This window comes from Pleurodeles waltl, chromosome 4_2 (genome assembly GCF_031143425.1).
Source record: "Pleurodeles waltl isolate 20211129_DDA chromosome 4_2, aPleWal1.hap1.20221129, whole genome shotgun sequence".
Classification (NCBI taxonomy): Eukaryota; Metazoa; Chordata; class Amphibia; order Caudata; family Salamandridae; genus Pleurodeles; species Pleurodeles waltl.
In genome coordinates this window covers 388,326,026-388,344,070 of record NC_090443.1, presented here as the reverse complement: position 1 = coordinate 388,344,070, position 18,045 = coordinate 388,326,026, and the positions used below count along the sequence as shown (strand labels likewise).

General features: G+C 41.4%; 1 protein-coding gene across 1 annotated transcript in view; it reads left to right on the top strand.

The window, feature by feature from the left end:
• LOC138293872 (potassium channel subfamily T member 1-like) overlaps positions 1-18,045 on the top strand; it is a 577,968-nt gene that overhangs the window by 405,476 nt on the left and 154,447 nt on the right. The window contains exon 18 of the mRNA XM_069233172.1: positions 7,332-7,551. Coding sequence (XP_069089273.1) covers positions 7,332-7,551 — 220 coding nt within the window. The remainder of the gene's footprint in view (positions 1-7,331; positions 7,552-18,045) is intronic.

The following is an 18,045-nucleotide window of genomic DNA, read 5'->3' as shown; positions in this document are numbered from 1 at the left end:
TACTATTCCCACTCCAGGCTAAGTAGCAGTAGGGGAATAATTGGACTGCATGGGAGTTAGATTTATTATTTCCACTGAGATATAAACAACAGTAAGGAAATTGTAGTACCTCGGAGGGGTTAGATTTACTATTCTTACAGAAGTCTTAAAACAATAGGGAAAATGTTGGACTTTAGAGAGTTTCACTTTACTATTCCTACTCCAGTCTAAGAAACAATAGGGAAAGTGTAGGACTTCAGAGGGGATACATTTACTATTCCAACTCCAGTCTAAGCAACAGTAGGAAAAGTGTTGGACTGTTGGCAAAAGTGTATGATTTCAATAGGACTGCATTTTTTAATACAAACCCTGTTAATGTGTTAAAATGTTTGAACACGTAATATAAAACATTATTAAACTACACTTTACAGAAGTATATATATACATTTTGTAGAAATATAGACTCCACAAATGCTCACAAAATGGATCCAGCACCCATGGGGGGGGGTGGAACACAGACTGGTCGAGCCCCCGATGATATAACCAAAAGTCACAGCTTTCCAAGGGACTAAAGCACTCATTCAGGTAAAAGTCCCAAACGTTTATTCTCCATTCTTCATGACATGTTTCAGCTGTACACTCGGCATTGCTCACACAAAGCCTGCATGCAGTTACTAAAAAAACTTACCGTCATTGACACAAATGACAGACACACACACCCGCTGCAAGTGCTAGGTAAATGCCAGCTCCATCTTGGTCATACAGTACTTTTCAATATTGCACAGTTCAAATATACATATTATACACAATATATATATAGTACATGTTCTCAGTAATAATAGATATTACACCAGAAACATAATCTTTCAATGAAATTGATAAAGACATCATAATAATCACATTTACAAAATATTCACTGCCAGTGAAGTTCTCAATACATAATCTTTGTAGGTGCCCGGAAACAAATATAACTTTAAAATCATTTTGTACAGCATAGCATACAACTGGCAGTACATCAATATCTCATTAATACTACTCAATCAAAATGTAAGTGCACACTTCACTCTTCATCACAATTTAAACTATTAGGGGGCAGTGTTTGAAGATCAATGATCACTTCAGATTCTCTTTTCCTCAAATGAGTTCCTTCCTCTCGGTTATCTATTAATCTGTGCTATAGCATAGAACATTAACTTAGTCCGGTTTGAATAGTGAACAGCTTGAAAGTGTCTCACTACTGGGTATCTAGAGTTCCCATGTTCAGTAGCCCCCATGTGTTTTAGTACACGCTTTTTATCGGCGCACACAGTATTCCCCACATACCGCAGGGGACATGGGCATTCAAGGACATAAATCACATATTGTGAACTGCATGCCAAAAATTGTTTGATAGGTCGTTTGTAACTTCCTATTGTGGTGTTTTCTTTTTTCACTAGACTGTGTTTGCAGGCTTTGCAACACCCACAAGGAAAAAAATCCCTGTAACCCAAATTTGGAATCAATGTTTGTCATCGTAATGTCACTATGTACCAAAGTGTCCCACAGGGAACTTCGCTGTATGGTATGTTATCCTTGGTCTGGGTGTTATTTTATGACCAACAATATTGTCACTTTATACCATCCCCCAGTGTTTAGACAAGATTGTCTGTACTGTTTCTAAACTGTTGTTATAGGTTATAATCATTCTTAACCTTGGCTCTTCTTTGTCAACCTGTGCATTGGTGAATAAGATCTCATTCCTAGTGATATCCTCTACCTTCTGGCATGCCCTCTCTAGGACCCAATTAGGATATCCCCTCTCTCTCTATACCATTGTAACATCACTTCTCATTCTTATCTAAAAGCATTTTCTGCACTACAGTTACTTTTCCCCTTGAGTAGTTCCTCATACAGTATACTCCACTTCACATTTTGTGGGTGACCACTCATGGCGTGCAGGAGACTGTTGCCTGCTGTAAATTTCCTGAATAGGTGAGTTTGCATTTGACCTTTCTGTGTCTCTGGTATGACTTGTGGTTGAGGTGAAATTTAAATTGTAGGCATTGCTGTTCAATATCCTAACAATAGAACCCTTCCAGATGATAAAAGGGTCATCAATACACCTTAGACACAATATCACCTTGTCACAATATGTCTGCATCAAAGTTTCACTGAACACCTGCTCCTCCCACCAGCCCAAGAAAAAATTTGCAAAGCTGGGGACAAGGCAGGTGCCGATTGCAGTTCAGAGAATTTGACGGTATAAAATACCATCAAATCAAAAGATATTATTTTGGAGACACAATTTTATCATCTCAAGAATCACTAATGTATGATCCCATAATCTGATGGGTCTCGTCCTCAGAATATGGTGATCGGCATGGATCCCTGTTCATGATTAATCACCCTATATAAGGATTTAACATCCAAAGTAGCCAGGAGGAAACCTTCCTCCCAACTTATACCTGGTATTTTCCGGAGAAAATGCTTAGTGTCCTTGCCGTAAGAGGGAAGAGTCATGACAAAGTTTTGGAGTACAATATCCACATACCTCAACACATTCTCAGATTCACTCCCCCTGAATGACACAGTCGGTCTTCCAAGGGAGTCTTCCTTATCCTTATGTAATTTGGGAGGAAAATACAAATAGATAATCTTGGGAATTCTTTCTTTAGATTACAATACACTTCCCATTTGAAAGACCCCTTATCACGCCACTCTACGAGTATATCCCACAGGTTTGTGATACTGTTAATATATGTTTCTCTGACTGTGACCTCATATGATGTACCATCATATGGTTGACAGTGGCCCTCTGCTTTATAGTTCTCACAGTTTCAGAGCACCACGTTCCACCCCCCCCCCCATCTGCAGTGTGGATAATAATGCTATAATCTGTTGCTAAGGATTCTAGGGCCTGTTTCTGGTTTAATGAATGGTGTATCTTAAAATGATATACTTCTCAGTTCTTAATCTTTTCAAGTCCCTAGTAACAGCTTCATAGAACGTATCAATGTTATCATGAGGCATACACGGTAAAAAAGTGGATGGAGGTTTGCATCCACTAGGGAAAGATTCATCGTTAACTATACCCAAAGTAGTTAGCATACTGTGGGGATCACTCAAAACAGGCTCATCACTTTGCAATTCATGGAAAATGGCTGACATCATTGATCGAAATATCATAAAAAGTAGTAGCACTTCTGTTTCTATTCTGTAGAATAACAGGATTATTTCTCAAATGATACAATTTTGCAAGTTTCAGTTTTCTAATAAATTTCTAGTGACCACATAATCAAACTTCTTTAGAGGACAAAAAGTAAGCCCATAGCAGTTGTTTCTCAGTCTCTGGCAGCACCCTATTCAACAGATTAATAATAGTCCTATTTATCATTTCAGAATCCATTATACTCCAGTTGCCAGACTTCCGCTGGTTCCCATGCATTCCTGTTGTTTTGATCCATTTCCTTTTGTTCCTCTGTCATATTCTTTGTTTCCTCTGCTTGCTCCTCCTTGTCCTCTTCCTCTTCCCATGCCTCTGGTAGAGATCACTCTGCCTCCAGTCATTCCCCCATTGTTTCTGTTCTAAAAATGCTATAGTTTTCAAACTCTGTTAACTTCCTGAACATATACTCTCCACCAAAGCAGAGGTATCAGTGTCCATCCCTGTTATTGCACTTCTCTTGGATGTACCTGGATTCTCCGATGCAGGTATGGTAGACTTTATCATACTGTTGTTGAATTCACTGTCAAACCTGCGACTAAAGGTTTGTGTTCTGCCACTCTAAGTCTCTATGCCATTTTGTTTGTTTTCTTGCTTGATATATCCTTTTCATGTTTTTTGAGATGTATAGTAATTTCAGACAGAAACTTATTAATACTGCCTTTATCAGAGAAAGACGTTGATTTTGTCCTTTCAATTTGCTTCAATAGATTCCCTTTGTCCAGCCATGCATATTTAATAAGTATGTCTAACATCCTTCATGAGCAACATGCAACATGACAGATGCATTAGTTGAACAGTGTAAAGCTGCAACATAAGATTTGTTTGTGAGTGGGACAAATAAAGGAGGAATTCAGTCTAAAGACATTATACCATGTTGCCACGGGCCAATCTGGTGGGAACATTGTAATACACTTGGGAGGATGCCACCAGTATAACGGTGCTGTCTTCCCCACGGCTTTGCCGGTCTGCTTTTAGAACTCCCAAAGTTGTAATGAGGCCCTAAGTTAATCTTCTATGCTATGGAACAAATCAATAGAAACCCTAGAGGAGGGAACCTTACTTTCCATTCGAGAAAGAGAGAATCTGAGTTGATCATTGATCTTCAAACACTGTCCCGAATTGTTTATATTGTGACAAAGAATTAGGTGTGCACTTACATTTTGATTAAGAACTATTAATGAGATATTGATGTACCCCCAGTTTTATGTAATGCTGTAGATAATGATTTTAAAGTTCTATTTGTGCTGTGTAGAGCATTATTCAGTTTCTTTGGGTATTTACTATTTTTGTTGTGTCTTTATGTTCTATCTGCTCTCTCCCGGGTGGTTGAGAGGAGCACCCCTACCCTTTTCTTTGGTGACATTCTTCACTTCACTGTTGTGTTAATTGAAATGAGATATGCACTTCTTTATCACTTTAATTTTTACATTTTGGTATATGAAATTTGAAATAACGTCTTGGATCACATAGTAATTACACCATAACCCCATGATACCAATTATCTAGCATATTATGTGGGACATGAACAATATAGTTATGAATTGCCAACTGGAGGTTTTGAAATATTGTAATTTCTGCTTTAGGAGAGTGTGTAGCATATGCAGATGTTAACAAGCCTATCAGAAGGTTTTTTTAACAACATGGGTGCCCTGGGTTTATTTTAGTTTGGGGTTTCAGTTATAATTGTGTGGATATTCTGATCATAAGGAATTAACGTGGTAGCCCAAATTTGATTTATTTATATCTGGTTTGAAATTAGTTTGAAATAAAACGTATCAGCTTATTTTTTGTTTACTCACTGCGAGGCTGGAGTATCGCGTATCCTTGGGGGATTTTCATAGTAGTGGTTTTGTTGGTACTACTGTCCATTGAGTATGAATTTTGTGCTTCACCTGACCGTGAAATAAGCTAAGAGCTGGTTAATCTATAATGCAGTATTATTTCTGGGCATTTACAAATACGACGGATTGAAAACTTTACTGACAGTGAATATTCTGTAAGTCCGATTATTATGATGTCTTTATCAATTTTGTTGAAAGATTATGTTACAGGTTTAATATGTATTATAACTGAGTATATGGACTCAGTCTATATATATATATATATATATATATATTTATATATATATATATATTAACCACAAGAAAAAAGGAACCCGAATTGTCGAGGCTCAGTTTGTGGCGGTCTTGATATGGGATCGGGAATCCCATGAAATATTTTTAAGTTATTCTCACCCAGTCGGAAAGAAAATCAAGACACCAGTCAGACAGTTTCAAAAGTATAATAAAGAAAACAAGAAGATGTATTTCCTCCCAACGCGTTTCAGCCGTAGCCTTGTTCACTTGAATAAACCCAATAAACAGGTGCAAAAACATAACCAACTATTATTAATAATAAAACTAACATGAAAATAAAAAATAAAAAATTTAAATTAAAACTACAATAAAGCACTTCAATTACTATTCATAAATAATAATTATTTAAAAAATAATTAACAAGAAAAATAAATTACCATTAAAGTAAAAATATTTCTAATTTAAATAACATCCCACCCTAACCCCCTACAAACCCAACAACCTGCTATAGAACTATAAGTTACTAATAACATTTACCAAAATAATACATTACTTAAAATTACAACTATATTTTTTCATTAATAACAGTTATAGTAACAATAACACCTAAAAGTTATAGACTAACTGAAACACATTAAAATAATTACAAACATTTTTACAACTTTATTACTGAAACCAATATTAAAATGAATTATATTCTTTAAAAATGATTTTACAAAAAAACAATATTCTTAACAGGAACATTCTGTATCACAAACCTTTTCATATATTTATTTTTTCCAATATTTAAAACACAATATATTTCTCAGCAGATGTAAGTATGGAATTTAGTAGTAAATGTAGAAGGGTTAAGAAGAATTGTGGGGAAAATGGGTAATATTACATCAAAGTGTGTGTGCTTAAGGGGAATTCAAGGAAGGATTCAGGGAGTGACATAGTAATACAAACACCCCCCACACACAAGGGGAAACAACTCTTGTAATTCAACTACAACCCTAACAGTGGTTAAATAGGCTCAGATACACTCCAGACCTGGAGTAAGTCAAGCACAACACATGTCCACAATGGCACTGCAACACACTTCCATAGAAAACAATGAAGGCAGGCTATTACACTAACACCCCATAGGAGACAATGCTAAATAAATTAAATTAAATCTCTGTCTCCGTGTCCGTTTAGAGGGAGGAGATTCTTATGTCTATATCTTAGTGTAAATATTCACTTGGTTATTCTGAATAGCGAATAAGAGCAAAGTCACACCTAAGTGCAGGAACTGATGTATGTGTTAGCAGATCTACATATGCAAATTTTCCTTTGTGAATCATGCCTACAGCGCTGCAATATAAACAGCGTGCTATGTTGGTCTGATGCCCCAATGCATTTCAGGATGTGCAATTCATCATGGCAGAGAATAGATGGGTGATCGGAACATGATTATTTTTTTCTGCACCAGCTCACTTCTGCCACAAGCGATAGACTGCTACTGAGTCCCAGAAGATGACTTCAGATTGGCACAAGCCACCTCATGAGGAAGCCTTACATTAAAACAGAGGGATTTGGCGTATGGAATCTGTGTGCAATCCTACTTCCATTAATTAGTTACTACCATGTGATGCTTTTACTATAAGATTTTCCACTTCTTTTGATGAAGGACACACTCCAAAAAGCTTAGGCATAGCAGAGTAACATGGTACTGTTTATATAGTTCAATACTATGAGATTAATTTGGCTTAACAAAATGGACAGATTGAATCGTAAACTAATGAAACTTCAATTACTTCTGTGATAATAAGTAATAAATCGTCTGAAAAACACATAAGTATATATGGCCAACAGGGCACCAGGAAACACATGTACGTTTTTGATTTGTCACCCAAACGTGTCTTTGCCAAGAAGGTGATATGATAAAGATTGATTTGGATTTCTTCCCTGAGCTGGTTTACCCAGGGTGGTGCCAGGGCAAACTGAGTTTTTCATAAAGGGGTTGGATTATGTGTCTCCCTTTAATTACATTGGCTTTCTCAGTAGCACAATGTTCTAACTATCACCTTTTCTCACTCCCCATGCCGCAGGCACAGTGGCCATGGACCTGCATGACTCTGGAAGCAGCCCTGACAGCGTGGAAGGCAGCACATTGAGTCCTCCCATGGAGTCTGGAAGGGAGCGGCGGCACAGCATCGCCCCAGTCCTGGAAGTAGTGGACGCACTGCCTAACTCTACCTTCGACCTCCTCAGTGACCAGTCGGAGGACGAGGCTAACCAATCAGATGAGGAGATAACTGCTTCTTTTGAGTAAGGGAAATTTGGGATAATGTGGGAGAGAGGGAAACAGGCAACAGAAAACAAATCACACATCCTTGGTCATTTTTTTACTCTGACCAGGAAGAAAGCAGAGCCTCTGATTAGCAGCCTTGTGAAGCACTTCCTGGTGCATTGTGGGCTATATGTGATATCACCTTGCCTAAGGTCATGTGGGAGTTGTTGACAGGAATTGCTTGTAGATGGGAAGTCTTTTCCATTCAGACTTAGCTACAGTCTTCTCAGGACACAATGCATCAAACATTTAGTAAGTAAAGTCCATAGATGTTTTTAAAAAGAATGGGATAGGTAGTTTCTTATTAGGGTGAAAAAATGAAAGAAATACTTTACGGGCCAGTGGTTATATATACGTATATATATATATATATATATATATATATATATATATATATATATATATATATATATATATATATATATATATATGTGTATATATATATATATATCGCAGTCCTGCTCAACGTGAACCACAGCTCCCAAAGAAGGGAGGGGTGCCTGACCAGACAAGCGCACTGGTCCCACAAATCTTAAGTCCAAAATTATAACACGAAGCATCCACTCAGGCAAGGATACGGTACTTAAGGGAAGATTTTAATTCCTTCATGAAAATCTTCCCTTAAGTACAGTATCCTTGCCTGAGTAGGTGCTTCGTGTTATAATGTTGGTCTTATGATATATGTATATATAAATATATATATATATATCCTAGTGGTGAAGACCCACTAGATAGTTATAGTTAGGACTTTTTTACCATAGATGGAGCATTTTTTGTTTTGCGTGCTTTAGGAATCTTCATGAACATTTCAAAACTTATACTATGGTGAGTTAAGCTGCTTTCTAGAAAGTTTCATGGCCTGTCCCCCGCAGCCTTGGGTCAGCTCCCACCTAGCAAAAGCAAACAGCTATGCCCTCGGGAAGCGCACCCTGGGATTTATCAGGAGTGGGACATTGGAGGTGGCAAACTCCATGGCCATCATTGGCTCCTCAAGGGGGGCCGAAATAGACTCTCCTCCCTGTTATATTTAAACCCTAGGGAGGTGGTGGTCCCCAGGGCAGCAGGGGGCCAGAAGACCCCACCCATTACTTTTAATTAGAGCCCCAGGGAGGTGGCAGCCGTTGGGACTTGGGGGGGCTGGGTGCCCCCCCCATATTACATTCAATTTGAGCCCCATGGGGGGGTGGCAGTCCTCGGGCTCCCAGGGGCCCCCTGCATTACACTTGGTAGAGGCCCCAGGGAGGTGGTGGTACTCAGGTCTGCGGGGGTGGGCCACACAGCCCCCTGCATATCACTTTACATTGGCCCCGGGGGGTTGGGGTTCCCCTTTTTCTCAGGCTTCTTTTTGTTTTTCCAATAACTTTGGCGCCGTTTGAAGAATCTTCACAAAAGTTTCAAAACATATACTTTGGTCAATTCAACTGCCTCCTAGAAGGTTTTGGGGTGATCTGTCAAGCGGGGCCAAGAAAAAGGGGTGTCTCAAAACACTTTTCGCCTATTCTATGTCAATGGGATATTTTAAAATGTTTAACACAACTACATCCCGAACAGCTAAATGGAATTACACCATTTTTGGCAGACACCTAGATCTTAGTTCCGAAAGCATGCTTTATGTGATTTTGTGTAAATCTGTTCAGTAGTTTTGGAGAAATTAGAGTTTAAAAAATAGAGGTGTATTGGGGAAGCAGATCCTCAGTGGATCTGACTGTCCCTGTGCAAATATCTGATTGGCTGCCAGGACTTCAAGCAGTAAGTGTTGGCAGCCATCTTCGGACTCGGCTTCAGCCAAGTCCCAGAAAATAAGTAAAAAGAAGAAAAGGGGCCAGGGTAGGGACACCCTGACCCATTAGTTCTGGTGCTAGGGTCCCAGGGGGACCCCACCAGGGCTTTTTTTTTTTTTTTAAACTTCTGAATCCGCAGACTTTTTTAAAAATAAAAATGGCGGTTTCCTGACCTTTCTGTAAGGCCCCCCGGTGGGCCAAGTCCCAGGGGCATGCAAGAAATAAGGAGGGGGTGCATGGGGCCCCTATTGAGCTTGCCAAAGCCCATGAGACTGATAGCTCTCCTGGGCTAAAATCACATTAAACATGAGGCCGCCCGCCCACCCCTATAGTCCTGGGGATCGCCACCTCCCTGGGGATTCTATCTAATGTACCACAGGGGGCCACCCAGCCCCTCACTCCCCGAAGCCCCAGGGACAGCTCCCACCAAGCAAAAGCAAAAAGCTATTTCCTTGGGTTGGGAATCCTGGGACATAGGAGGAGTCTGGAATTGTTGGTGGCGGGCCCCAGGGCCATTATTGACTCCTCGTGGGGGGCTGCGTGGTCCCCATCTAGTGTTGGATTTGACCTGGGCAGGCGGTGGTCCCTGGCACCTGAGGTCTGAAATGGACTCTCCTCCTTGTTATATTTTAGCCCCGGGGAGGTGTCAGCTCTCGGGCTGTGGAGGGGCTGGGTGGCCCCATGCATTTCATTTCATTTGAGCCCTGGGGAGGTGGCAGTCCCTGGGGCTGCAAGTGGGGCCAGGCAACCCCCGCTTTACATTTTATTAGAGCCCTGGGCAGTGGCAGTCCCAGGGGCTGCATAGGGGCTGGACAGCCCCCCACAATACATTTCATTTGAGCCCCCCGGGGGGGGGGCAGTCCCCAAGGCTGCAGGTGCCCCCCCAACATTACATTGAGTAGAAGCCCCATTGAGGTAGCGCTCCCCGGGGCTCAGGCAGCACCAGATGGCCCCCCTCCCACATTACATTTGGTAGAAGCCCTGGGGAAGTGGTAGTCCCTGGGACTGCAGGGGGTGGGGTGCACAGCCCCCTGCCTATCACTTTACATTGGCCACGGGGAAAAGGGTCCCCTTTCTCTCAGTGGGTTTTTTATTTTGTCAATAACTTTGGTACTGCTTGACAGATCCTCTCAAAATAGTCAAAACTTATACTTTGGTCAGTTCAGATGCTTTCTAGAATGTTTTAGGGTGATCTGTTAAGCAGTGGCCAAGAAAAAGGGGGTCCCAAAACCCTTTTTCCTCATACTATGTCAATAGGATTTTTCTAAATTTTTAACACAATTACAGCCTGAACAGCTGAACAGAATTACACCAAATTTGAAAGAAAGCTAGATATTGGTCCCAAAAGCACGCTTTTTGTGATTTGATGTAACTCTGTTCAGTAGTTTTGGAGAAATTAGTCTTTAAATTGAATAGACAGAGACGCGGATCCTGCTCAGATCCGACTGTTCCTGTGCATATATCTGGTTGGCTGTAAACACTTCAACTAGCCTTCTTGGGACTAGGTCTGGCCCCAGGGGTTTAGGTCCCTGGGACTGCGATAGGCTTGGGGAGGGAGTCCACAGGCCAGGCATGGCAGGTTACCCATGCTAGGCATGGCTGTAGGCCATGCGCAGCACAGTTATGGTTGGTTATGGGAGTTTGCCGCAGTGCCTGGCCTTGCGGCCAACCCGTGTGCAGCATGGGGTTGTGTGGTTATAGGGGTTTGCTACAAGGACTGGCCAAAGACCAGGTTTTATGGGCAACCGGCCATGTGCAGCACGGGGTTAGGTGGTTATAGAGGTTGACTAGGGGTTGGCTAGGCTCTGCAGTCAACTCCCACTAGACACGGCCGAAGGCTGTGCACAATGTGAGGTTAAGTGGTTATAGTGGTTGCAGCCAGGCCCTGCAGCCCTACGTTAAAAAACCTAGAAAGTCACTGAAAAAAACAAAAGTTACAGGGAGGATAGAGTTAGAAAATAGAATTTAAAAAACATAGAAATTCACCGAAAGAAACAAAGGTTACAAGGACGTTATAGTTAGGCTCACATTTCACATGTACAAAACCAGTGGAATTCAGCTAACTATAACTTGCACCCAAGTAATACACTGCTTATGACCTCACATATTACATCACTCATGACATGGTCAGTGACATCACTGATCACATCTCAAATGACATCAATAATGACATCATCCACAAAAAAGCTCAAACATCCACTCATGCCCCCATACAAACAATTGTACATCTACATACACAACTACTCACACACTCATTCATACACCTATAAGACTACTGACAGACATGCACTCACTCACACTGCCACTAACACGACTCACTCACCATACATTACTAAGTCAGCTGTTCATACACCTACACAGCTACTCACACACCCGCTCACATATTCAAATAGCCACTAAGACACCAACTCAACCAATCACAAAAATAAATAACATACCCACACAGTCACTAATATACCCACTCACCCACCCATACAAGCAGTCACACACCCACATACTCAGCTACCTAGTCACAGACACAGCCACTCACTCTCCAATACAGACACTTACACATAAATTAATTCACCTGTACAACAACTACCACACCAGTCACTCACCCGTACAATCACTGACACACACAGTTAGTCATCCATGCAGAAACTTTCCCGCCAACTCACTTACTGAGAACTACTCACACATCCAATTACTCTCCCCTACAGTCACTGATACAGCCTGTCACTTATGCATAGTCACTCATACACCCACTCACTCACCAATAGTCACTATTGCATCCACTAACTCATCCGTACAACCACTCACACATCCACTCACTCTCCCATGCAGCAACTCATACACCCACTTACTAACCACACTGACACACAGAGTGACTAATTGATATAGCTACTCACACATCCATTCACTCTCCATAAAGACACTGACACATCCATACACTTATGCAAAACCCTAGTGACACATCCTCTCACTCACCCATGCAAGCAAACACGCAACCAGTAACCCCTTCAACCACTCACACTCCCAGTCACACATCTATAAAACCACTTACACTCACTGGATGATGTCATCAGTGACATCATCTGTGATGTCACTGACCATGTCATGAGTGAAATGTGAGTCTAACTATAATGTTGCTGTAACCTTTGTTTTCTTCAGTGAAATATAGAGAGTTATGTGTGTGTGTGTGTGTGTGTTGTACACACACACACAAACACACACCCACACTTACACGTGTTACCACCCTACAGGGGCAGAGCTGAGCAAAAAAATAAACACACTCTATGAAACACAGGTCCCCACAAAGCAATTTTAAAAAAAGTTGTGAAAATGGACACAAATGTTTGTGAGGTCATTTTTTATCATTTGGAAGACATTGCCTTGCCGTGACCTGGTTTCAGGTCCCTACAGTGCAATCAGGTCCCCTCAGGTCCCCACAGCGTGTGTGTGTTATCACACCCAGGTCCCCACAAGAATAGTAACACAAACCCATTTATATACATACATACATATAGACTTATAGAATTAAAGCAATACTCTCTTTCAGGTTTGGATATATATATATATATATATATATATATATATATATATATATATATATATATAGTGAGTTGTTTCACTGCTACATTACTTTCATCTTGTTTGTCTACTTTCATTATGTTAACCATTAGATTACATTTCACAAAGATTTATCTGTAAAGTTTACTTTCCCGATGCCTCCAGGACTTGCTACTGGGATTGTCAACATTACCTCTCGATACTTAATCAGGCACTGATAAAAGGTTACTTTTGCAAGGTCATGTGCATACTTTTCACACAGAAACACAGATGTGAATGCCCAAAAGTCCTGGAAACGCACAGAAATTAAAGGTGTATGAATGACTGGATTGCTATATGTTGACTCTTCTTTCATGAAGCACAGCTAAGGAACTTTTCGAAAGAAAGAAATTCAATGCCTTTTTAGGCGATATATTATCCATGCCCTATATGATGGATGACAACGCATCTACACGGTTTGCTGGAAATTGAAAAGCAATTTTTCATTACAGCACTGATCGCTGGTGTTTAACCTGTTTCCAAGCGCTTTGGATTTAAGTTGATGTGGCAACTGAGGCTCCGAGACATTGAGTGTTTTTTCCCAGGGTCACAGCAAATGGTCAAGCTTCAGCCCGCGACTAGAACGCCAGAATCCTAGTGCCCCTGCCAAACTCGTTATTAGAGCCACCATTTCTGTGTGCTGGTATGACCAGAGTCCAATGTCGAGGTGGGCAAGGGGATCATCTACTTCATGTCCGACCGAAAACCCTTTCACTAAACTATTTTCTATCAACTTGCCCCATTCTAAATCTGAGCTGTTAGGGTCACAGCCCAGACTCCCAACTGCCTCGTACCTCCTCCATCCTCACATCTTAGCCTGTGCCTTACGACTCATCCATATGTAATCATACTTTAAAATGAACACTGGGCTTGTTCAATAAGAAATAGAAATAGTGGTTTCTACATTTTAAAGCAGCTGTATTTGTATGCTGTATACTCCTCTGCAAAAGGGATTATTTTTTTCACAGTTTGCTGCAAAGGTCAGATTGTATAGAGAAAACTATCTTTGCTACTAAGGAACCAGAAGTTTGGTATCTCTGCAAGTTAATGAGATAACAGAGCTTTCTGTTTCAGGGAAATTGGATATAAAGACTGAACACGTAAATCTGCATTTAAAATGTGTTAAATGTGTATTAAGCTCTGGGAGGGCTATCGACTCAACAGGTTGGCTATAGTGTTTCATGTGTCTAGTCAGATAGTGAGCCACAATCCTTCCAGCCTGTGTCAATGTGCAATGAGTTTTTGGTCTGAGCTCTAGAGCAGGGATCTCCAACGAATAGCTCGTGAGCTACTGGTAGCTCTCCAGTTACCTATAAGTAGCTCTTCTATGTGCAGCTCAACCTACATAATTCAAGGATATTTCTTGGATGACTTAATATGTGTATACCAAAATTGAAAAGTGTGAACTGTGTGTATTTTTAGAGTTCATAAGATGATGTTTGGAGAAAAATGTTGACGTGCCAAACTATTCAATTTCAAATTGCTAAAACCTTTCTTACATTACTGCTTCAACCCGTGCGTGATGCACTGAGGTTATCACTGCTGGCAGTCTTGCATGGGGTGGCCACTAACATAATGTTGTCTGTACAACACTAATAACATTAATAGCTTGGCATGGTTTTCATTCAACAGAAGTAGCTCTTATTACAGAAAAGGTTGGAGATCCTTGCTCTACAGCCTGAGCTTGAAGTTTAGCATGACATGCCATCTCACTTCAGGCTGGAGATTCAAAACCGAGGATTGTCACAATAATTCATTTTTGCGTCTATGCTTCCCTTTGTGTGCTAAGTGCCAGTCCCTATGTATGTCCCCATATGAAACTTATGATTGTGGAAAATCTCCAAGCATTGTTGCGAATTTTCGAAAGCTTTATTTTTAGGGCTAGTTGTGAAAATATAGGTGATCCCATGGAAGTAGCTAGGGGAGGCAGTTTCAGTGCGAAACTGGTGAAGATCCACAAAGTGCCAACTTTGTAGGCAATCGCAAACCTTCCCCTTTTGATAAGTTTTCACACACAGCTTTAATGTAAAAAAACTGAAATAAGGGAGGAAAGTGGGTGCGAAAACACCCGGAAATCCCCAGCATTGCTTGGGGTGTAGAAATTAGATTGTTCTACCTGGAAAAAATATTAGAGTGTACCTGCTGCTTAATGCTAAACCTAATGAATTTTGACTGGCTGTTAAAACCCTCCTTTTCGGGGTTAAGCATAGGGCGGGAAGTCTGCAATTGTCAAAGATCTCGGTGCACCCCTTAAAAAAAAGTGACTACGCAAACTACAGCCTGAAACAGTAAAGTTACTACTTTTGTCTGAATCAACCCCATGGTTTTGCATTCTTTGACATGTTTATCTTGTTTATTCCTGAACTAGTGGTTCAGACAAGGATTTATTGTCCTGTAACGCACAGGTGTGGGCACAGTTGCAAAGTCTTGCGACTTGCAACTTTGTAAATTTTTATTTTGTGAACTTTACAAAATCACAAGATTTTGAACTTCAAAAGACAGAAGGGAGGTTTCATCGCCCTTTGCTGCAATGCCATTCCCTCACAGAGCAGCAGCCAGCAGGCGGACTTGTCACCATTTCCGACAGTTGCCCATCTTCGGCTTCGTACCACCCTCATCAGCGGGAAGGGTCGGACTGGGACAGAAAGCAGACCCTGGTACCAAAATAAAAGTATCCCATCTTAGTGAATTAGATAGCTAAAAAAGAGGCCCATATTTACAAATTGGGAAATTTTGAGCTTGTGAAGACATTCCGTATAAGTGTTTTGCAAAGTGTGGAATACTGCATCCATTTAAGTTTGCAGCAGGCAATGTTTATTTTATTCTCAGAGAAATTAACAGTTAAAACCAGCCCAGTAAACCATAAAATGGGCCCACAAACAGCCAAACAACTGGCCCACACACTGGCCTGACTGAGCAGCCCTTCTGACACTACCAGATTGCCCTTTAGGGCAGTCGGACCCTGCCGGCAGGCAATGTTATGACTCCCTATCCCCCACTTATGGACCTGTCAGTGCCTGCCAGGTATCTTGCTCTGCACCCTGCCACAATCACTGCCACCTCCTACATTATCCAGAGGCGTAACAACTCACCTTGCACCCCCGACATCACAGGGGCAGCACCAACTGTTCATAGGGCCCCCAGTGGACGGGAGGCACAGTTGAACCCAAGGTCAATGAATATCTGTGAGATACTGGTGACTCAGGTGCCCATCATTACATTCTTCAGGGGAGCATCAACATCTTGCGTTCCACCACTGACACGATCCACTTCTCATTACCCTCAGGGCTTACCTGTGCTGGGCAAGTTTCCAGCAACTCAATTGAAGTCCCTTATCCGTTTACTGGCACAGGATGCACCACCTATAGGCCATCCAGAACAGGACATCACTTTCTTCCTCACACATGACCGTTATGACTGAAGTCCTGATTTAGAGCTTAGCAGTTCCATTTTCCACCATCACAAGTGCACAATATTCTATAGCACTTGCAGTAAGACTGACAGGATACCTGTTACCCTGTGACAGAGTAACCCATCCGCCAAACACTAAATCAGGCCCCGACACCTTGAGTGAAGTCTGGCATGTTTGTGTATTTCAGTTTGCTGAAGCACATTTTCTCAGCTACTCCTGATTTTGCGGGCTAGGCAAAACTGCACCAACCACAAAATCTGTGATTGACTCTAGTTAAGACCTGCTTAATTTGGAAAGTTGTCTTAACAACACACGTCTTATCGTCCGCGGGGGAACATTTGTAAAGTAAACTTTTCAAAATCTGGTTTTCTTTAGTTTCAAGTACACAGTCTGTATTGATTTAAAACCATCAAAGGCTCTCATAATAGGAAACTAACTAGAAAGTCAAATAAGCTGTGAAAGGAGCAGTTCACATGTAAAAAACGAAAGAGCTGGGATGGTGAGAAAAGGGAGTTTGTGTTTGCTCTATGTACCTCTCTAGATATTTTGGGCCGATGTACCAATCCAAGGCTGCAAAACAATTGGCGATTTTGCACATCGATTGGTTTTCTACTTGTCTTTCATTTTGAAATGTTGGGACCACTGATGTACTAGTCGGCTGCAAAGAAAAAAGCAAATTTGCAAAATCTCCTGCCTCATTTCTGTAAATATTGCAGGAGGAGTTTTTTTTTTAAAGAGACCCTTTCTCTTAAAGAGAGAGAGACTGCTTCAAAAAGAAAAAGTGGCATTTAGGTATTGACGATCTGGAAAGAAAGCAGTAGTTCCCTGGACAATTTTCTGCTCCCCTCGAAGCTTCCTGTCGCCATTCACAAAATGGAATGGGTGACCACCATTATCCTGTGTGGGTAACCTGTCAGTGGTTTGCAACTGCAGTTACAAATCACTGATATATAATTGGGACTGGCAGTATATCAGTGACTTTTAAAAGGACAGGGGCTGTGTCGAAAAGAATAATTGCGACTCGCAATGAGTATAGAGGCATCTCTTTCACACCCTTTCCTTTTTGCGATTCAGGAGTCACAAAAGACATTTTATGAGTTGGAAACACTTTTCCAACTCACAAAGTACCTTTAGTATAGTCAAACCTGCGGTTTTTCTGTTGCAAAGCTTTAGCTCTTGCAAAAAGCAGGCTTTGTAACCAGGTGTGGGTGATATACTCTATTCCGCTGGCAGAGTTTTGGCCACTCCACTTTACGCATGTAACTTGGAGATCCGGCCAAACTCCACTGTCCGCCCCATGGCAGAGTTTTTTTCTCAAGGACAGCTTGCCAATGGTAAGTTGGCAAGCACAAGCGAGAATTGGCGTCCTCTAGCGAAATTTTCGGGTGCTAAGAGGGCACCCGGTGAGATTTTCCCAACGCAGGCAGTCGCGACTGTTGGCTTTGGGAAACCTGACATTTGAGAAAATTGTCTCGAGCAGCAGTAAAGCCAACTTGAGCAGCAGTTCCGTCTGGTGCAACATGTGGTGCCATTTGTGCTGATGTCTCAGCGCGGAACAAGCTCCTGGCACTAAAAATCAGTGCAACGTACCAATTTCCACCCTCTTGAGGAACTCTAAGTGAATCTCACTGAGTTTTTATGTAACTCCGCAGAATTCTGTGGAGTGAAACTCCATGAGTTCCGCACAACTC